Genomic DNA, 21,531 nt, shown 5'->3' with positions numbered 1-21,531 from the left:
AGTTCCCAGTTCTGCCCCCCAGAAATGTGTCTAGTCTTTTTGTTTTGTTTAATGTTATTACATCAGGCATTTTCCACTGCCATAGATTTTTTAAAAAACTTCTTTAAAATTGTATTAGTACATGTGTAAAGTACAGGCAGTTTACAATTACTTTGGGGAGTGGGTGCATGTACATTGTACAGTTTATTCCTTTTAAAAATTCTGCCCCCCCTCCTCCCCAGTCCCTTTCTCCTCCTCTATCTTGTTTTCCATTCTTGTTGATATTATTAGTCTTAGCTCATGTTATGGAATATTCTTACTCCAGAAAGGATGGAAGTCATTAAGAAATCAAACAATAATGAACTCTGGTGAACAAGGAACCCTCCTATATTGTTGATGGGAATGCAAATTAGTAAAATCATTATGGGAACCAGTATGGAGCTTTCTTGAAGAACTGAAATTAGAAAACCCATGTGACCCAGCTATCCCCTTTCTAGGCATCTTCCCCAAAGAGTTTAAGACATCTTGCTCCAGTAATGCATTCATACCACTGCCATGGAACATGTTATGAGGCCCATAATGTAGCTTTCATTGTGCTCACCTAGCATGCACATGTACAGTAACCACACATGTACACACACACACAACTTCATGAATGTTATCTTGGTTGTCTGCATAAGAGATCTTGAAAAGGTATATTAGTTACTTAACCATCTTTTAGTATTTTGAATATGTAAGTTTTTTAAATTATTCACTGCCATAGATACCAGTAATATTTTAAATCCTTATACCTAAACCATTATTCATACTGATAACTTCCACATAATGTTATTTTACAAATAATATTAATCAAAATAATGAAGATATTTTTATTCCTAATGCACACTTTGAAGTTGATCTTTAAAATGCTTGTACTAATGTACAATTTTGCTAAAAGTCTACATCAAATAAAAGGTTTTTGTTTTTATTGGATTTTTTTTTCTGTCTTTCTGAGTCAGGTTCTCACTACATGGTTGGCCTTGAGCTCACTTCATAACCCAGGCTGGTCTTGAACTTGTAACAATCCTCCTACCTCACCCTCCTGAGTGCCATAATTACATGTGTGCACTGCCACACCTGGCTTACATTAAGTTAAAGTAAAAACAAAAATCCAAGAAGTGAGTTGATAAGGAGAGACGGGAATCACTAGTGATCTGGAATGTGAACAGAGGAAACGAGTTGATCTAGTGTTTAAGGAAAAACAACACAAGGAGTGAAAGGTGAGTCCACAGGTCCTGCTTTGGGCTCTTGTGGATGTGTTTAAAGAACAGCAGGGCCAGTGTGCCCACACCACTGTAAGTAAGGGCAGAATGCCTGAGACAGTGAGGTTGGAGGGAGGTCCTTTGCTGTTTTAAGTTTTATTTCAATGTGGTGAAACTCCGTGGAGGGTCTTGAAGAGAGCTGCGACCTGGTCTGATTTATGTTTTGAAAGTGCTGCTTACGATGATATGTGGGGAACAGACTGAAAAGAGCAGACAGTGGGTGTGGTGGCACACACCTATAGCCCCAACACTCTGGGAGGCTGAAGCAGGAGAACGGAAAGGTCAAGGCCAGCCTAGACAAGTTAGTAACTTAGTGAGATCATATCTCAACATACAAAAGGTCAGGGGTGGGTGATTTTTAATTGTTCCATGCAACTCAACAAGTATTTACCCGATATGTATTATGACTCAGGCAGTGTGCTAGACTGGAAAAAGCAGACAGTGAGACTTGCTAAGACAGGACAACAGCAAATAAAGTCAACCACCCATCGATTCTGTGTCCTTCGCTGAGAATCAACCACTGACGTGCCTCTCTTCCTCCTTTTTCCTTTCATTGCTCTCTCTTGTCTTCTTTCCCTCCTTTCATTCTTTCTTCTGTTCCTACTTTATTGTTTATCTCAAGACAGCTCTTCAAAAAAGCTATTTTCAGTTTTATTTTAAAGTATATACACTCCATTTTATATCTTTGGAAGCAATAACATTGTTACTAGTACGAGTTTGCAGTACATACTTGTGATATTTGTTTTCAGAAATTGGAACGTGCATGGAGCCTCTCGCAATCATTTTGGACCCCTGAACCTCTCCCCTCCTCCAAGAACTCTGCCTTTCTTGTTTTTTTCATCTCTCCTTTATTTTACATATTCATGAAACCATGACATGTTTAACTCTTTTTCTGACTTATTTCATTTAGCATCATGGTCTCAATTTCTATCTATTTTCCTGTAAATTATATTATTTCATTCTTTATGGCTGAATAATTTCCATTATGTGTGTAAACTCAGATTTCCTTATCCATCCATCCCTTGATGGGCACCATGGCCTGTTTTCTAGAGTTTAGGTGTTATGAATTAGGCTGCTAGGAATGTAAAAATATAGTACTACATATGTCTTTAATTCTTCCCTGAAAACAATCAGGAGAGGCCTAATTAGCTCAAATGGAATTTCTATTTTTAGCTTTTTAGGATTCTCCATACTGGTTTCTATTGTGGTTGCACTAATTTGTATTCCCCCAACTATGTAAAAGAGTTCATTTTCCCCTGTATCCTCACCAATATTTGTTGTTTTGTGTGTGTGTGTGTGTGTGTGTGTGTGTGTGTGTGTGTGTGAGTGTGTGCTCTTGATGATACATTCTGACTGGTTTAACGTGGAATCTCAGACTGCGTTTGTTTCTCATTTCCCTAATAACTAAATATGATGAAAATTTTTCATGTATTTATTGGCCATTTTCACTTCTTTTAAGAAATGCCTGTTCATTTCATTTGCCCATATTTTGATTGGGTCATTTGTGATGTTTTTAAACTTCTTTATATATTCTAGGTACTAATCCTCTATCAGAAGAGTAGCTTGCAAACTTTTTCTCCCGTTGTGCAGGTTGTCTCTCCACTCTTTTGATTGTTTCCTTTGCTGTGCAGCTTTTTAATATGATGCAACCCCGCTTGTTGATTCTTGATATTACTTCCTGCGTTATTATAGGAAGTCTTGCTGGTGTCTGCAGCTTCAAGACAACAGTTAAACAGTTTCCTTTCTATCTCCCAGCTACAAGATGTCTGTTTTTATATCTAGGTCTCTGATTCATTTTCATTTGATTTTAGTACAGGGTAAGAGATGTGCACTAGTTTCAATCCCCTGCATGTGAATAACCAGCTTTCCCCGCATCATTTATTAAAAAAATCTATTTTTTCTCCAATGTTTTTGGCCCCTTTATAAAAAAAAAATCAGATGGCTGAAGCAGCATAAGGTTCTGAGTCTTCCACTTATTCCATTGGTCACACATCTATTTTTGGGCCAGTGCGATTCTGTTTTTGTTACTACAGCTCTGCAGTATAATTTGAAATCTGGTATTGTCATGCTTTTTCCATTTGCTCTTTTTGCTTAGGATTACTTTGGCTATGGATTTCCTTCAGTTCCATACAAATTTCGGGACTGTGTTTTCTAATTCTGTGAAGAATGTTGTTAGTGTTTAAGAATTACATGAAATCTAGATTGTTTTGGTAATATGGCCATTTTAACAACATTAATTCAGCTGATCCAAGAACAAGAGATAACTTTCCTTTTTCTAGACTTCCTCAAATTTTTTTCTCCAGAGTTCTATAGTTTTCATTACAGAAGTCTTTCTCTTCTTTGGTTTAGTTGATTCCTAGGTATTTAATTTTTTTTAATCCATTGCAAATGGAATTCTTTTCCTGATTTTTTTCTTAGGGGGTTCATTATAGGTATAAAGGAGCACTAGTGATTTGTGTGTATTGATTTTCTATCATGATTAGTAAGAATTTACTTTTTATGGAGTTTTAACTTATTTTTGAATTCTATATTTTAATTAATTTAAACAGCATATCAAAATTATGTATCTATTGCATTTCTATTAATTTATATTTTTATTTGATCTTTACATTTGTGATTTTATACTTCAAGTATATTTAATGCATTAAATTTTAGGTTCACCAATCTTTGCTTTTCAATAAGCAATCAAGAGAGGCATTACTAGTATTGTTCTGATATTGTCATTTCAAAAAAGAGACATGAGCTCATGAATTGCATACATTTGGGGGAGGGGCTTTTTGAGACAAGCTTTTGCTATGTAGTTCAGGCTGGCTTTGAACTCACAGCAATTCTCCTGTCTCAGCTTCTGGAGTGGGATTACAGATGTGCACCACCACATCCTGCTACACATTTCAATCTTACTAAATTTTGCCAAACTGTTCTCTAAGATATTATACTCTCTGCAGTAATACATAAAACTTTCTATCACTTATCCAATCTAATATTTTGCATTAGTAAATTCTTAAATCTCTGCCAGTCTGATATTAAATGATGTTTACTAGCTGTTTAATTTGTATTTACTCAAATAATAATGATGTGAAGCATCTTTTCATTTATTGGTATTTTTGTCTTTTTATTGTTACACATTAGTGTTCTTAATATATATATATATTAATGTTGTGATTATCTTCTCACAATCTGTGGACTTTTTCACTTTGTTAATAGTACCTTTGATAAATTCAAGTGTTAACTATTAAAAAGTGAATTTATAAATATTTTCTTTGGCTTACACTTTTTGTAATTTAAGAACTCCTTCCTTAACTCACAGTCATTAAGTTGTTCACTTATATTCATTTCTCTGACATTTAATATTTTGTCTTTTCATAATTTAGTCTTCAATTCAAGTATGAAGTAGGGATCCAATTTTGTTTGCTCCAACATGTTAAATGTTACCATTTAACAAATAATCTATCCCCTTCCTGCCAACCTACTGTGCTTGCTGTGTCCTATATCAAATTTTCATACATGCATGAATCTGTTTCTGACTTGCTGTATGCCATTAATATTAATTTTTGTACTTAAAACTTGTTCCTCAGATCTTACAGTTTTAAGAAGACTTAACACTGCTAACACAGGAACTCTTTGCTATGCACAAATCTCAACCTTTTCCTTTTCCAAAATTGACCTAATGTAAGCCTAGAATTTTGTGCAGATGAATGACATGGTCTGATTCACCTTTTTAGAAACCACACAGGCTGTTTTGCAGAGTCCAATAACTAATGATGTTGGAGACAGAAGAAAGACGTGTTAGAGCTTTGTACCTCAGTAGATGAAAAGAAACAGGAGGGATTAGCTATGGAGAGCAACACACAAAGCCCACCTGTGGGAATAATGTGGTGTTCAGGAGTGCAGATGCTCATAGGTGTGCAGTGGAAGTCTGGGAAGTTTCTACTGATTGCTTTAACCTCAGCAAAGCCATCAGCTAAGAGGGAGAATGGAAAAGCAGTTGGTTGAGGAGTTAAGGAGAAGGTAGCGAATCATTTTTTGGAAGAACAGAACACTTGGAGCCTGAAAAAGAAGGTCCTTCATTAATTTAGTGAAACCAGTCTTCATGGCTGTGTGTTTTCTCCCAGCCACATGTACCTGCAGACAGTTGGATTTAAATAGCATTCTGGTTTTGCTAATTGAGTAAGTAAAGTAAAAGATGGTAAAGGAGTTGATGCTCATCAACTTAAAATGAGGTTCTGTTCCAAAAAACTCATGACAGATTGGGATACCATACAAAATGGTACGCATCTGTAATCCCAGCACTCTGGGAGGCTGAGGCAAGAGGACCATAAATTCAAGCCCTGCCTGAGCAACTTAGCAACTTAGCAAGACCCAGTTTCAAATTGTTAAAAAATCAAAAAGGGCAGGGGATGTAGTTTAGGGTGAAAGCCTTGAGTTTAATTCCTCATACAGCCAAATTTTTTTACTGAATGCATATTGCTTTTACAGGACCATAAAGCCAAAATTGTAACAGTGAGTAAGGTATCTAAACTGGGTAAGACGAGGGGGGATGACACAGGGGATGGAGCTGTGGCAAATGGAGGAACCAGTGGGTCGGAAGCATTGCTGGGGTCAGAGTGCTAGAGACAGAATATGAAAATGATAAAGGGGAAAGGCAATAGAAGGGGCAAGATTGTAATCATAAAAGTGTCGCACTTCTTGGTAATTTTGAAGTCAACATTGTGAGCAGTGATCTTCACAGCATCCAGCTCTGTGATCACACAGAGCTCTGTACTTGGTCTGACACTGCGGTCACCGTCTCAAAATTGTTAATTTTTTAAAACAAGGAGTCACACTTTCATTTTTCTCGGGGCCCTACGAACACTGGAATTCTGCAGCTGAGGCAGGTGAAATTCAAGGAACGGAGAAGTTGGGGTGTTGGAAATCAGTGTGTGAACTGAAATTGCCGAGGAGACAGACAAGAATTAATATCGAAGATAGTAACAGTGAGCTAGGAGGGAAGTCCTGAAGAGGTGAGTGGTAATGGCCCAGGGTCAGCAGGAGGTGGAAAAGTGACCTGAGACCCAGAGATAAGAACTCAGAGAAGAAAAGAAGCCACTGGCCGCACCTCCAGGCACCATGGAGAGCGCTCAGTGAGGGGAAGGTCCAGCCCTCTGGGGCAGTGCGGTGCAGGGGAAGCAGTGTCCTGGGGTATGTGTATTTGGGGCCAGATCTCCGTGAGAGCAGTAAGGTGGGAGAGGGGTTAAGACACAGCTTTAAAATACAGGCCGTTTTGATGATGGTGGAACTTGGGTTCCAGGGGGCCCACCTGAAGGATATTCATTTATGTATTTATTTATTTTAAAGGGAGTAAAACAGAACAGTAAAATGAAACAAAACAGTGATAGGACAGCAGGAAATCCACAATCGTTCCTATGTTACATATTGTCATCCTCTATAGGGTTTCCCAGACTACCATTCCCAGGCCTGCAAAGTCAATCAAACAACATAAATGTCAGCTTACTTCCCCACTTCAGTCACCATCGTGTAGTATCTGGTCACTTATGGGTGGATGGAGGGCTTCAGGAGGTGGAGGCATCCCCTGCCCCCGACCCCAGCTGGCCAACAGGGCCTCCACTAGCACACTGACAGAATGACTATAGATATGGCTATGGTATTACCTGGTGGACATAAAACCCAGCTGAGGTTGTACCAAAGCTTATGAGGGTAGAATGCAAGAGATAAGGAAACCCATCAGACTGAGGGTTCTGGTAATGACTGGCAAACAAGGACACAATGAATTGCCAAGACCATGAGTGCTCGGGTGGAGGGGGACTCCCTTGTCGCCATCAGTGGTGATGGGGTTTTGTAAAAGGCCCAGGGAAACGCAGTCTTAATGCATATTGAAAAAAAATCCTATTTCTTCTTTAAATTTTATAAATAGTACTTAGTACTTGTAAAACTGTTATTATAAAAGACATTAAAAGTCAGTGACATGTTTACCCAATAATAGCATAGTAATAAGTCTGTCTTGCTGCCATATGAAATATATTAGACTGGATGATTTATAAGTGATAGAAATGTGTCTCTCACAGTTCTAGGGGCTGGAAAGGCTAAAATCAAGGGGCAAGCAGATCATCACCCTCTGCCTCTAAGATAACGCTGTGTCCTGTGCAGGGGACTAATGCTGTGTCTTCATATGGAAGAATGGACCCAAGGGCCAGGCAGATCTCAGGAGCCTTTTTTTTTTCCTCCTTTAAAATGAGAGTATTAACCTCATTCCTGAGGGCAGAGCCATTGTAATTTAATCAATTTCCAAAAAGCTCTACTTCTTAATACTTCCACAATGGGGATTAAGTTTTAACATGAATTTCAGAGGGACATAAAAAGTCAAACCATAGTGGGGTGGAGCAAAGAGGGCAGATAGATTTTGCTGGCTACAGAGGCTCCCTGAGATAGTCAACTTAGAATTCAACATAATACAGTATGGGGAGCCCCGAACAGAGTGAGATGAATTCTCTAGTCCCAACAAGAAACTAAGGTGAGAAGAGCCAATCAAACATAGAGTCCCAGTGCTATTATTGGAACAGCTAAAGGTTCAGTGCTCCCACCACAGCGGGCGACTTGCTGAGCCATCCAAGGTCCCGCCACTTCAACTCACTGGAGGCGCAGTCACACTGAGGTCAGGGGCTGACCAGCCAAATGGAGAGCTGAGCTGGTGGGGAGCCTGCATCAACCTGTGGTGAGTGACAGGAGTGGAGCCATTCCACAGAAAGGGGGCTCTGGCAGACGACATTCTGGAACCAGGCAGGACTGGCAAGTACAAGGGGCAGCAGTGACTTCAGTCAGTTGTTCCCTTCCTGAACAGGATTGGTGGAGTGAGCTAGGCCTGGGTAACGCAACCTGGCTGAGACACAATAGGTTATCTGAAATCAATTCCCTACAGCAGCAGCACACACTAAAACAGTAAAGCCTCAGAAATTTGACTGACCTGGAGGGGAGGTGGCACACAGTAATACAGTGCAGGCCTCAGCAGCTTGACTGACCCTGAGGGGAGGGGCCAGCATATGCTTCCCCTGTCTGCAACTCACTAGCACACTGCATGGGAAGGGTCACCTAGCCAGCATGCTTCAGAAGAATTGTAACCAACAAAGAAAGAAACTGAGGCCTCCTGGAAGAAACAAAAAAGATGGGAAGAGGAAGCAACAACACAAAGTCCCCAGGTCCCAACTCTGAGAACATTGACCCAGGACAGGTAAATACAAAGGAGAATGAGAACAGCAAACATGCAATATCAGACACGGCGCCAGTGGACATAAAGAGATATCTTTGGGACCTCATAGACAAGTTCAAAAGGGAAATATTTAGCCAAGTAAAGCAAGATTTAAGATTAATAAAAGAGAGGCTAAGCACCCCTCAAGCAGACACAGACGGAAGAAAGGAGGAACTCAAACAAAGGAGAGAACCATTTGATGAAGAATATAAAGAAAATATAGAATACATGAAGCAGATTCAAAGAGATTTCCAGGAAATTAAAAACTCTATGGAAAGATGGCAAATCTGCCTGAAAGAAACTAAGGATAGATTATCCAAACTGGAGGACAGGTTTGCAATGTGGGATTATGAAAGGAAAAACTTTTTTAAAATAACAAGGAAACAAGCAGTAACAATACAAAGCTAGAAGATAGGGGCTGGGGATTTAGCTCAGCAGCATAAGTGCCTGCCTTGCAAGTGTGTGGTTGTGAGTTCGATCCCTGGTACCGATAAAAATGAAAAAGACAAAAAAAAAAAAAAAAGCTAGAAGATGATAAGAGAATCTATAACTTGAGAGTAAAGAATGTGCATGAAGAAGCAGAGGTAGAATCAAAGGAACTACAAAGGCTATTCACAGAAATAATTAAGGAATACTTCCCAAACATAGGAAAAGGAAATGATATTCTGATGTATGAGGCATACAGAACACCAACCACCTACAACCAAAACAGAGCTACACACAGGCATATAATAGTGAAGATCCCAGAAATTCAATATAAGAACAGAATATTAAAAGCTGTTAGAGACCAAAAAAAACCAGATAACCTATAAAGGAAGTTCCATCAGAATAATAGCAGACTTCTCGCCACAAACCATCAAGTCAAGAAGAGCCTGGAGTGAAATATTCCAAGTCCTGAAAGAAAATAACCTCCACCCCAGATTGATATACCATGCTCAACTGTCTCTAGAAATTAATGGAGAAACAAGATGCTTCCAAGACAAAGAGGAACTTGGGAAATTCGCAACCACCAATCCAACTCTACAGAGAATACTGCAGGGCATTCTAGAGAGAGAGAGAAAAGTACTAGGATTCCAGGAACAGCAGCAGAGAGGCCTCAATGAATGGAAAAGGAAACAGAATGAAGAAGATAAGCAGACAACTGATGGCCAAAAAAAAAGAGCATAACAGAAATGAAGCAGAGAAGGTTGATTATAATCTCTAATATAGATGGCATTGATACACTAAATTAAAAAAAAAACACGTGCAGTAGATCAGGAAGCAGGGTCTACCGAGATGCTATTTATAGAAAATATAATTAACATGAAAAAGAGTACATGGACTGAAAATCAAATATGAGAAAATAGTGCTCTATGTGACAGAGAACCAGAGAGTAATAGGGGCAAATAGACTAGTATTTGTGGATAGGTTGGAAAGACAGGCTTTAATAGGTAAAAGAATACAATTAGAGATCAAGTCCAGGAGAGAGAAGGTTCAGAAACACTTAGGTAAATAGCAGGTCCCCCCCCACCAATTTAAAACCAAGGGTCTTCTTCAAAAATGCACAGTGTACCTGGGGAAGTGAAAGGGGAGGGAGAGTCTTAAAAAAGATGGCAAAAGATATTGTTAATAGTGTATCAGGATTTAAAACCCACATTACTCCCACCACTCTGCTTAGATAGATTTTATTCTCTTTTTTTTTGATAGATTTTATTCTGTCCCAGTTTGTCTACTGGCATTAGATTTGAGGGCACAGACAGCTATCCAAAAAAATCAGAATATAGCATAGTAATCATCTTTAATTTCCTGTTATCTTAATCTGGATCCCTGTATGACTTATACTGTTTTATTATTACTGATATTTAAATCTGATTTGTTTGATTGCTGTTTGGTATTGACAGATTTTATTCAAAACTGATATGACTGATGGTATCAAGTCTGAGAGTATAGGCAACTACACTGAAGATGACAAGACTCTACGATACACATTCTGGTTTGATAACTGCCTGTTTTTGAAGTTTTATACTATATACAAAGTTGTGTTTTTATTAATACTGTTATGTACTGATATATCCAATTATACTATGTCTGATAATATAGCCAATTCTATTGAAGATAAAGAGACAACACAGGAACTATGGTAGAACTCCTTGTACAATGGTCTTATATGTCTTTTTCGTTTCATGTGTTTATAGGAATATGTTTTGTTTTGTCTTGCTTTGTTTTGTTTGTCTCTCTCTAATATAGAAAGGATAGAAATATGTTAACACTCGTGCATGTTAAGAATCTATAAACAGTTTATGAGAACTGATCTTATGACACATGATGAAATGAACAGATACTTTGAAGAAAAAGAGACACTAAAGTACCCAGTACTGATCCTTGAGTGTCATAATGTGAAATCTAACAATAGTATTATTCTTTGTTCAGAGTGATATTAGCCCGCTTGGGTTTATTCAATATCAACATAATTAAAGATATGGATAACTGCATGTATGTTTAAGTGTATAGGATTGATAACCATATTTCTAAGTTTTTGTTGGATAGCTGAACAGAACTGGTTGCAGTCTCACTGTTTGAATCCCCTCTTTACATGCTCCACTTTAGTATCTTGAATAACTATTTATAAGAGGACAATCTGTAATCATCCACTAGTGATTTCTTACTGTTTATTTTTTCTTTGAAAATATGTATTATTTCTACCCATTTTCTGTTTTGTTTAGTCTTTTGTTAAATAAAATGTATTTTAAAAGATCTCAACTTGTAGATTTCAACACAAGAAAAAATATTTAATAGTCAATCCATTTCAATGTTTAGATAAATGACCAATTATTATTAAATATAAGGTTTAAAAATAGTCAAAACTTAGCATCACATAATGTAGATACTAATCTCATGGATCTATAATGTCTTATAATGGTTTTTAACAAATTAAATGCATATCGGTATCACAAGTTTAACAAGTCATTTTCTTAGAAAGCATTCCTGCAACGTGGCTTGTTATTTCATTTTAAATACTTCCCAAAAAAGACTATCCTTGAGCCACATCTGTCTTTACAGCTTGGAGTATATGGCTTTTAGGCTGATACAGAACACCCACTTTTTATGTTCTTTTTCAATGTTCTTCTAGTGAGGATTTTCTTAGGCTTATAATTTGATAGTTTAATTAAAGTAAATGAATTTATTTTAAGAATTTAACATCAATTATATGATAGTTATACCGAAAATTATGCAACCAACCAATGTATAGTTTTTGTTTGGAACCTAACTTCAACAATAGTTCTTTAAAAAAAATATCCAAACTGTAGGATAATTTAATTTACCACATGTAGACAAGGACTCATATAAAACATTTTGTTGCTTGCCAGGTAATTTAGGGATACCTGTTTTCATATTCTTGATCCAGGAAATGCTATAAGAAGAAATGGGATTTGAAGTCCATTGCCAAAGCCTCTGATCAGCTGATGAAATCCCCTGCAGAGTGGTACCTAGACCTTAAGCTGGCTTTAAGATCAGTCACTTTGATTCTTAAGACCAAAGTGGCCTTAAGATCAGTCACTTTGATTCTTTGGCACAGGTGCAGGGGGTGGGGGGGACCATCAAGCAGAGTTTGAACCTAGTATCAATGTCTTTGATTCTCACTGCTGTCTTTGATTCTGATACTGCTGTGAGCTAATATTTCTATGATGCTAATATTGTGTCAGAATATTTCCAATGCTTGGTGGAGACATTTAATAGGTACATTCTTCTCCCAGAGAGCTATTGTAAAGTTGATAATGTGCCTTATGATGGATGATATTTTGAAATTGAAGAAATGTGGAATTTATGCTACCTCTTGCTTTGAAAATTGCTAGACTAGCTTTGTTATCTAAATTATGATTAGATGGTTTAGTCCAAGGATCATGTTTCAATAAGGGGCAAGACACAATCTATTATTTGGTTGGACAAAATTAGCAGCAATTCTCTTTTAGTTATATTATCTTGAATGCAATCAAGAGGTAGTCGTCCACCAAATAGCCAAGGCACAGCTCAGCGGTGCTTTGTATGTTATAACAACTAGTGAAAGAATCACAGGAACATACATATCAAGGCCATGGAATCCCTGCTCTTATCCTCTTCTCTAGAGTGCAGGCTGCCATCTCCTCAATAAGTCTTGTCATTTCAAATTACCATGAATAAGAGGGCCCAAAACTGATCAGTCTCTTTTGGGATCTAAGATTGATGAAGGCATATAAAATGTAACGCAAGGTGTGGTCAGGATGTGTATATAAGAACATTATGATTCACTCAGTAATCTTTCCACAGGTTTAACAATTGTGTCTACACATACCGAATCTTCAAAGTGAAACATGGGTATTACAACATACAGGTAAGACTATAGAAGCTCCTCCCACAATGAGACAAAGATTTGGAGAGGGGAACCTGAGACCATCTTTTCTAAAAGGGAAGTACCACATAGACTTAGCAGCCAGATCAATGGTTATCTTTATCTTTTTTGAGAGAACTAGGAGGCATCAGATTTGGGTTCCACACTGGAATAATCCTACTGTAATTCTAGAGTGCAGAAGCATCTAACTCTACTTCCTCTATTGGTCAACTATTCTAACCTGTAGTCCATTCAAACCACTGCTAAATTAGAAAATTAAGCCAGACACCTAGTGTACATCTGTAATCTCAGCTACTCAGGAGGCTGAGGCAGGAAGTTTGCAAGTTCCAAGTGAGGCCTGTCCTCAAAGCAAACAAAAATTTTTTTAAGAGTTGGGAGTGTGACTTAGTAGTCTTTGTGTTCAGTCCTAAGTAGTGGCAGTATCATAGCCAATAAGTTTTATCTGAGGTACAATTATTGCTAATTGAAAATTAAGTAGTGGGGGGAAAGTAAAGGTGGGGGACAGACAATGATGCAGAATGGATGTGGAAGGGGAAGTTAGGAGAGATACAAATATGAATGTTCAGAAATTTAAACGTATTCCATGGTTATAAAGGGCATATCAGGTAACTGCAAGCATTACAGAGTTGTTTAATTTTTCTGGTTTGCTGAGAAATGAACAGAAAATCTTTTTGCTTTTCCTGAATTTAGTCAGTTGCTTTAAGAAAGCACATTAAGTGTAATAGACCTTTAGTTACCAACAAAGAATCTTGAAATAATCTTTCCCCAAAATTTTACATAAAAGGTAAAGCAAAATTTTTAACTACAGTGCTTCTCAGAATCTTCAATATGCTTGTGTTCATTGTGACTATCTGAAAGAGAACAGACAATTCAGTGATTCTCAAACAATTTAGGACTATAACTTTTTTTTGCTGTAAAGGACAGTCTTGAGACATTTGGAAAATTTGAAAAAAAAATTTGTAAAAGACTAGCAAATAATACAGGATCAGGTTAATTTCCTGCTCTTAGTCATTTTAGTGCTGGCAGGAAACACTTTTACCTTTTGAAAATCCTAACGTGGCTTAGACTTAGAGGGATCTCATGTCTGTAGTTTAACCCTAGAAAGATTTTTTTTTAAAAAGAGTATGTATATAATATGTATATACACATGCAGATATATGTACATATATTTAAAAGTAAACAATAAAAAGCAAATAAAAGGTGTTAATATTTAGTGTGAGGGTGAAGAATACACGTAAGAATTTTTGTTGCTCAATAGTTTCACAGCTTTTCTGATTCTGAAGTTATTTCAAAATAAAATGTCTTCTAAAATGCAACTTATTTTAAACCATTTCTTTCTTCACTTGCATACACCAGGAAATTCTGGAAAATTCCTCAGTCCTCTCTTTTGTCTCTTGTTTGGACAGAGAGGCCTGTACACTGTTCTAACTCAGATGCAAAGGGACATTTTACTAGAGATGTTTGGGTTAAAGTGACTATGTAAAAGGACCAGCTCCCACGGCAGGTATTACAGTGGTTAACCATGCAGCATGTCAAAATGTCCCGACCATCACCTGACATGATGGCCATATGAGAACCACAGTGACACTCAAGAAAGCCAAATACAGAAGAACAGAGGGAGCAAATTCCTCATTTTTAAATTATGTCTGTAAGATTATACCAGAAAGGAGCATTTGACTTCTAGCTGGCAGAGAAGTCAACTATTTACAACTTAACTGGGTCATGTTGATGTTTCTGATTTCAAAAATTTTTTTTGTTTCCTTGTGTTTTCTGTGAGAGGGTCCTGCTCTGTAGTTCAGGTTGGCCTCAAACCCTCGGCAAACCTCCTGCCTCAGCCTTCCAAGTGCTGGGATTATAGGTGTGTGCTACCACACCTGGGTCCTACTTGCAGTTTGGATTGGGACCTTTCTTTGACCTTATTCTTCTCACATGGAAATTCTGAATTCACTGAGCATGCACATTGTGTATCTTGAATTTCCCATCAGAAGTCCACCTCTGTTAGCCCCCCCTCAATAACAAAGCCTGGCACCATGGTGGCACAGACTCTGACACAAGGTCTCAGAGGGACACCCTTTAAAATATATCTGAAACAAGAACAAACTTGCCAAGGACTAGTCTCATGCCACACTGCAGACTGGGTTGAGGACCTTTGGACCAGTTAGTTTATTGGCCTTAAAAATAAAGAATTTCTGGTCAGGGTCATGAACAAGACTCTGCTTCAAAATAAATAATGAGAAGGGATTACGGACGTAGCTCAGTGTGAAGGCACTAAGCAGTTCAGCCTCCAGTCCCACCAAACAAACCCACTGTTTCTGTCAATGGCAGTTGGTATGTGCTCTTCTGCATGAACTGCTGGCTTCTTGTTTTCAGTTTGTCAACCTAGAAGCATCCCTTAAAACCACTGTTTCAAGAAGTGTCACATTTCATACACAATTGCATGATGCCGAGTGATCCCTTTTGTTGTATTTTTGCAGAATACGGAAGGTGCTCGAAAAATGATCTTTCCAACCCTGAAGGAATTGGTCTCCAAATTTGAAAAACCAGATCAAGGACTTGTGTTTCATCTTTCAAAGCCAATTAACAGACCCAGCCTCGGTCTGAGACACAGGACATCACAATTAGCCTCGGAAAATCTTTATGGTAAAAGTGTTCAGAAAGGAATCTCAATCCCAATTTCACCTAAGGTCTTCTTTGCAGAATCTATACAAAGAGATGCTCTTTTCTATGACATTACTTCTGAAAAGAGTCATACTAAGACAATTTCCACTTTGTTGAGAACCAGTGTTGCAGTCCCCGAAGGTAGCCAAGACATAGAACCAGGGAAGCAAAAGTGGTCCCTAGGTAAACAGATGATTTCAAGTTAACTCTCTGACCTTGAGCAAATCACTCAAGTTTGGGAATAAATGGGCAGATTTTTAAATGAGAAAAACACTTCAACTCTGTCCTGAAGACTTATTCTGTCACAGTTTACTCAATATTTGATAATCTTCATTTATAAAGAGATAGGTGACAAATTATTTCAGACGCATTCCTAAAGGTATGAAGCCACAGTGGAGGATGAAAGATGGTCAGGAAATGTGAGGGCAGGCAGTCTCCGCCAAGAACTATCAGTTCATATCACTCTTGATTAGCCTAAACCCTTGAAATCTGCCCTCAGAAAAGAATCTAGTATGTATCAATGGAAATGCAATGTGGATTGAACTTGGATTTCCAGAGACATTTATGGTTTGATCCTGATATTCCGTAGTGAAAGACGTGGCTACATTCTCAGTGAAAAGGACCACAGCTCTTGCTGATGGCAGGTGATGGCGATCGAGGCAGGTGTGCTAACCAGTGAGGACAGAGTTCTTAGGGACATCTGCCCATCAAGGTTCTCATCTCCCCCAGCAAAACTAAGGATGGAGTGTTAATGCTTAAAATACGCCCCCTCCGTTGTTTCTCTGTCCTCCCAGCACCATGCAGGAGTGTGTGCTCCTTGGTGCCAATCAGCTGGGTTCTGCTACAGCTGTATCCTGTACTCTGTAGCTATTTTGCGCTAAGCGGCATAAAAGGTGGCAGAGGTAGAAACCAAGGAATGTGCCTAAGCTGCGGCCCCTGGGCAAATCCAGATGAGTTTCTAGAGGTGAGAAGGGTGGTGGCAAGTGTTTGTCTAAGCAATAACAAAATAATCACAAATCCAAAGAGGAGAAAGACCCACTGTGAGACCATTCCCAAGAACTGGGAGAGAGCCTCAGCACACCACCTGTCTATGCTGGAGAACTGTGTCACCAGTGAGCACTGTACCCCATTTCTGGAGGCTCAGCACTGGCAGAGCAAGCCTCCAGATACCCACCTGCAAATGGGGAAATAGCCTCCCATCAACCCATTCTCCTCCCCTTCACCTCCTTAGAACAGCGTTCAGCTACTCTTACTCTGGAGACGGCACAGGTTTCCTGCTGGTGCTGGCAACTGAGACTTGGCTTATAAAAGAATCTTCTCCAGGAAAGCCCTTGCCAATGTCACTTTTATGTGGCATCAAGATTGCCCTATGTCCTAGTCTTCTTTCCCTTGAGTGGGGTTGGTTGATGTGACTTCTAGGCGTAGTCTCACGGCTGATCTCTGCTTTCTCCCGCAGAGAATGGGGATTATGTAGAACTCTTGCCTTGAAGATGAGGAGAGTGGACAAAGCCAGTGAAAGAAGAAATGGGGTACAGTGGTCACTGGTGACACAGTTCTCCTGCAAGTGTTGGTCTGTAACAACAAACTGTAGTGGACACTAGAGACTCTCCTGGTTTGATGAACTGAAGATCTTCTGCCTCCCAGCCACACCTCCACCTCACAGACATACAGCACAGGAAGTTCCAGAGTCTTCTGCACTTCTCTCTCTTCTTTTCTTGGAGTGAGACAGCCCGAACCTCCTCTCCCTGGCGCTTAAATATTTCATTACATCACAGTAGACACCTGCTTTCCAACAGGTAGAGGGGCAGCTCCAGACAGAGGAAAGAGCATTTGGCAATGAGTTCAGAGCCCTAAATTCCAGCCCAGTGACTGTGTCTTTTGACAAATCTCTCCCTTTAATCTAGGGCTCAGTGTCTTCATCTCTAAGACAAGTGGTTGGGTGGAGTGATGCACACCGTTGTACTCTTTTTGTTGAGCCTGGTTTTGTCAGGTAGAGTTGGAGAATGGAGGAGCAATGGAAATGTGCTCAGGTCAGCACAAGGTCTTAGCCTCCCACCACGCTGTCTGTAGCTCCCTGTTCTGGTCTTCATCATGGCGAGGGTCTTGATCTACCCACCACCCCTTCTGCCTTCAGCCTGGAGTGTTCTCCTCCAGTCTTTTTTTCTTTTCTCTCATTTTGATCTTCCTGCTCCTGCTCTAGATGCACTTTTCCTTTATTTTGCTTAATACAATTTATGCGTGCTAATCCCTTCCACAGTATGGATGTGGCTCTGTACACTGGGGTTATCTTAAAGATACCCTTCTAAGTATGATCCCAATTCCCACCTAGGTCCTAAGTGCCATTCAAGCATGGTTGGGTGGCCTTTGTGTCCACCACGTTGTGGAAATATTTGCCACAGGGATCAATGGCCCCATTCATATAAATTATCGGACTAAGAACACATTTCTGAAGATTTAGTCAATTTAGCTTTAGGGTCTAGTGAATTTATCAGGTCTGGTAGCCTGGCATGTCAACCAATTCCATGTCCTTGCTCTTACCCATCTTCAAACCATAGTGGTTCATTTCATGCCCTTGTTCTTACTTTAAAAGTTGTTAAACAGAGGAACTCTAGATTTCCAGATAACATAGAATGACACTGTGGCTAGCTCATTGTGAATTCTTGGGTCACAACATCCTTGACTACTACCACGTAGAGAAGAAGTGAAATGAGGTCCCATGCTTTGTTTTGTCATATTTGGTTTTATTTTCTTCAAAAAAAAAATAAGAACTATGGGAGTAATAAAACCCAAAATGTGTAAATTTTGTTGTAAAAAAGAGAGGAGAACAAATGTGCTCTAAAGGATACAACTGCAAGTGTGTTTAGGTGTGTTAAGATAGATGACCATATTACTGAGTTTTTGTTGGTTCACTGAACACAACTGTTTGTAGTCTCACTGTTTGAATGTCCACTTTGTATGCTTTAATCCTGTAACTTGAACAACTATTTCTAAGATGACAATATGTAATCTATTAACTAGTGATTTCTTACTGTTTTTTTTTTTTTGTAATTCTGTATTACTTGTGCCCTTATACTGTTTTGGTTTTTTTTTTCCTTTAAATAAAAAAAATGCAGTCCCACTCAGAGGCCTGAGGAAGGAGACACCAAGTCACTTCAGATCTCCTGCTATCAGAAGCAGTGCTATGATGAGCAGCCTTGCACAGGGCTCCTTATGAAGCTGCGAGACTTTCTTCAGTGTTTGGGTGGGCCACAAAGACTGTTCAGACTTAATTATGGTGTCAGCAAACCCAGAAAATATTTTTTTGCCTTACACTTTGTGGTTTTTTTTTTTTTTTTTTTTTTTTTTTTTTTGGTTTGTGCTGAAGAAAGAAGTCTTCCCCACTCTGAAATCATGAGAAAATTATATTTCCTTCTGTTGTTTTTATGATGTTACCTTCCTTAGTCTGTTAACAGTGGCAAGACTTTTCTCTTTTTTATTGGTGTATTGCCAGTGTCCAGAGAAGTCTTTCATATAAACTAGACGTTCAACAGATGTCTGTTGTGTAAATTGGGAATCCAGGGTTAACTTTTGCATTAGTAAGAGGTAAGAATCTAGCTATGTGTTTCTCCAAATCTATTGAGTCAGTTTTCATTCTGCTTAATAATTCACTCCCTGCCCCCAGATTGTGGTTCCTTCTCTGTACAATATTATACCACAAGCACACGGCCAGCCTGGCTTTGGGGACAATTACTTATCGCTTGTCTTATTATTTTGTCTTAATAACTTAATGTCTAATAAGTATAATAAGTGCCCTCTTATTTTTCAAAGCTGACAGTAACTTTTGGACATTGATTGCTCCATGTATATTTTAGAATAAATATATTAAATTGCTCAAAATCTTTTGCTGTAATTTTGGATGAATTTGGCATTAATGAGTGGAGTAATTAGGACAGAACTGGCATTCTTGCATTTTTCCTGGTGTCAATATTCCACATCCACTTATTGGGACATTGTTTTTATTTTATGGAATTATAAATTTTCACCATAAAAGTGTTAGGTAATCTGTTAGATTAATTCCGAATTTTTTGGTTGTTATAAACTATGTCCTATATTGTGTTACATTTCCAATAGTCTATGGTGGTGGCAAAATATTTACTGTCTCATTAGATCTACTGGTTTACCTGCTCAGTCTATGGTATTTTCTATGTAAATGATCCATCATTCATAAATAGGAGTATTTTGCTCTCTTTCAATGCTTACACTTCTTATTTATTTTTAATGCTGACTTCATTGTCTCAGGCTTCCAGTGTATGCTGGTGAGCAGTCATGACAGCGAACATTCTTGTGTTGTTTGCAATATTATAAAGGATGCTTAGACACTTTCTCCATTTAAGTATGATATTTGTTGTGTTAAATAAAGAGCCTTCCTTGAGGCTCTTTTAGAATTTTTGTCCAAGCAGTTTTGAAAATTATTGTGTCTTTTTACATCTATTGAGACAGTCATGTTTCTCTCATCTACACTGAATTATAGAGTTAAGTTACTAAGTTAATACTATTGCTATCACAGTATCCTTACATGGCTTAGCTTGATAATGTTCTAGTACTACATTTAATAAACAGTTGGACTGATTTTTGCCTTAAACTTCATAGAGGAAATTGAAGTATAATTTACTGAATGCAGTGATGCATTGGTTCACTTTATCACACAAGTGAATTAAAGTCTTATTCCTTTATCTATTTTCTGAATAATTTTGTAAGTTGAGGATTACCTGTTCATGGAATTTTAAATTATTTTCTTATAAAATTGAAGCTCTGAAGAGGAGGAAGTCTTTTATTACTACATAAGTATCTTTAATACTTACTGGTTAATTAGGTTATCTTGCCAATTTTCACATTATTTCTCTAGGCATTTTTCCATATTCTTTAAGCTTCCACAAATATAATTGTACTTTTTATCATTTAATGCTCCTACTGTGACAATAATATCTCCTTTAATCTGTATCTTATTTTTGGTTTAGTTTTTATCAATCAATTTCATTAGTACTTTCAAGTCCAGCTTTTGGTTTGTTAATCTTTTCTGTTATTGATTTTAGGTTGTTATTCTTTATTTCACTCATTTTAGGGGCTCATGTGAATTGTTTTGGAATAATATGTTTAAAGCTATGGATTTAGCTCAAAGTACTGCATTAGCTCTACCCTACAAATTTTTAATAGGACCTATTGCTCAGGCAGAGTATTTTAACTCCCATGACAACACATTTGCACCCAAGGGCTGTTTGGTAGCTTGTAGTTGTCTTCAAATATGCGTTTGTAGTTCTCATTTTAGGACAACTTTCTAACTAAGTTGTATTAAAATTAGGTAACAGGTTGATTTCCCCTTTGGAGGGTTCCTTCCTTCCTTGAACCTGATATGTCTGAAGTATCCTGTAAATTATTGCATGATGTGTTCAGGATTATAGGTGATGTGAATAGTTTCATAAACGTGCTGATTTTTTTTTACCTATTTGATCTGAGTTGAAGAGAAATAGATCTCCCAATTTAACTCACTATATGAAAGACCTTCGTTTTTCTGTTCCAATAGTTGTGACATGGATTTGTCTTTATTGTTTTTGTTATTGTTCTCATTTAAATTGGCTTGAAGTTGCATTCTTACATGTATGTATTTTTATAAATATTTTCTCATCTTGATCTGTTTCTTTGTTTTGATGAAGTATTCTTTTTATTGTTTTGATTTTTGCCTTTATACTTCATGTCATACTAAAATTACTCCTCTGGTTTCATTTATAGTTTCCCAGTGTACAATTTTTTATCTCTTCATTTTCAAAGTTTTTCATATCTTTTATCTCTGTCTTCTGTAAACAAAATATTGCTGGATCTAATCTGTTTCCAAAACAAGATTTCCTCCTTTTGTTTGGTGAGTTCTGTGCACTTCAACTAACGATAATTTATCCAGCTGGGATTCATTTCTGCCCTCTTACTGCCTTCTGGCTATTTATTGTAATTTTTCT

General features: G+C 38.0%; 1 protein-coding gene across 1 annotated transcript in view; it reads left to right on the top strand.

The window, feature by feature from the left end:
- Window positions 1-19,911, top strand: part of Sh2d1b (SH2 domain containing 1B) — a 32,000-nt gene extending 12,089 nt beyond the window's left edge. The window contains exons 2-4 of the mRNA XM_063253576.1: window positions 12,805-12,868; window positions 15,361-15,526; window positions 17,001-19,911. Coding sequence (XP_063109646.1) covers window positions 12,805-12,868; window positions 15,361-15,526; window positions 17,001-17,032 — 262 coding nt within the window. The 3' untranslated portion in view covers window positions 17,033-19,911. The remainder of the gene's footprint in view (window positions 1-12,804; window positions 12,869-15,360; window positions 15,527-17,000) is intronic.
- The last annotated feature ends 1,620 nt before the right edge of the window (window positions 19,912-21,531 follow it).

The sequence above is a fragment of the Cavia porcellus genome, unplaced genomic scaffold (genome assembly GCF_034190915.1).
Source record: "Cavia porcellus strain 051 isolate PalLab524CR breed Dunkin Hartley unplaced genomic scaffold, mCavPor4.1 scaffold_7, whole genome shotgun sequence".
Classification (NCBI taxonomy): domain Eukaryota; kingdom Metazoa; phylum Chordata; class Mammalia; order Rodentia; family Caviidae; genus Cavia; species Cavia porcellus.
Note: the sequence above shows the minus strand (reverse complement) of the source record. Positions and strands in the feature narration are given on the sequence as shown.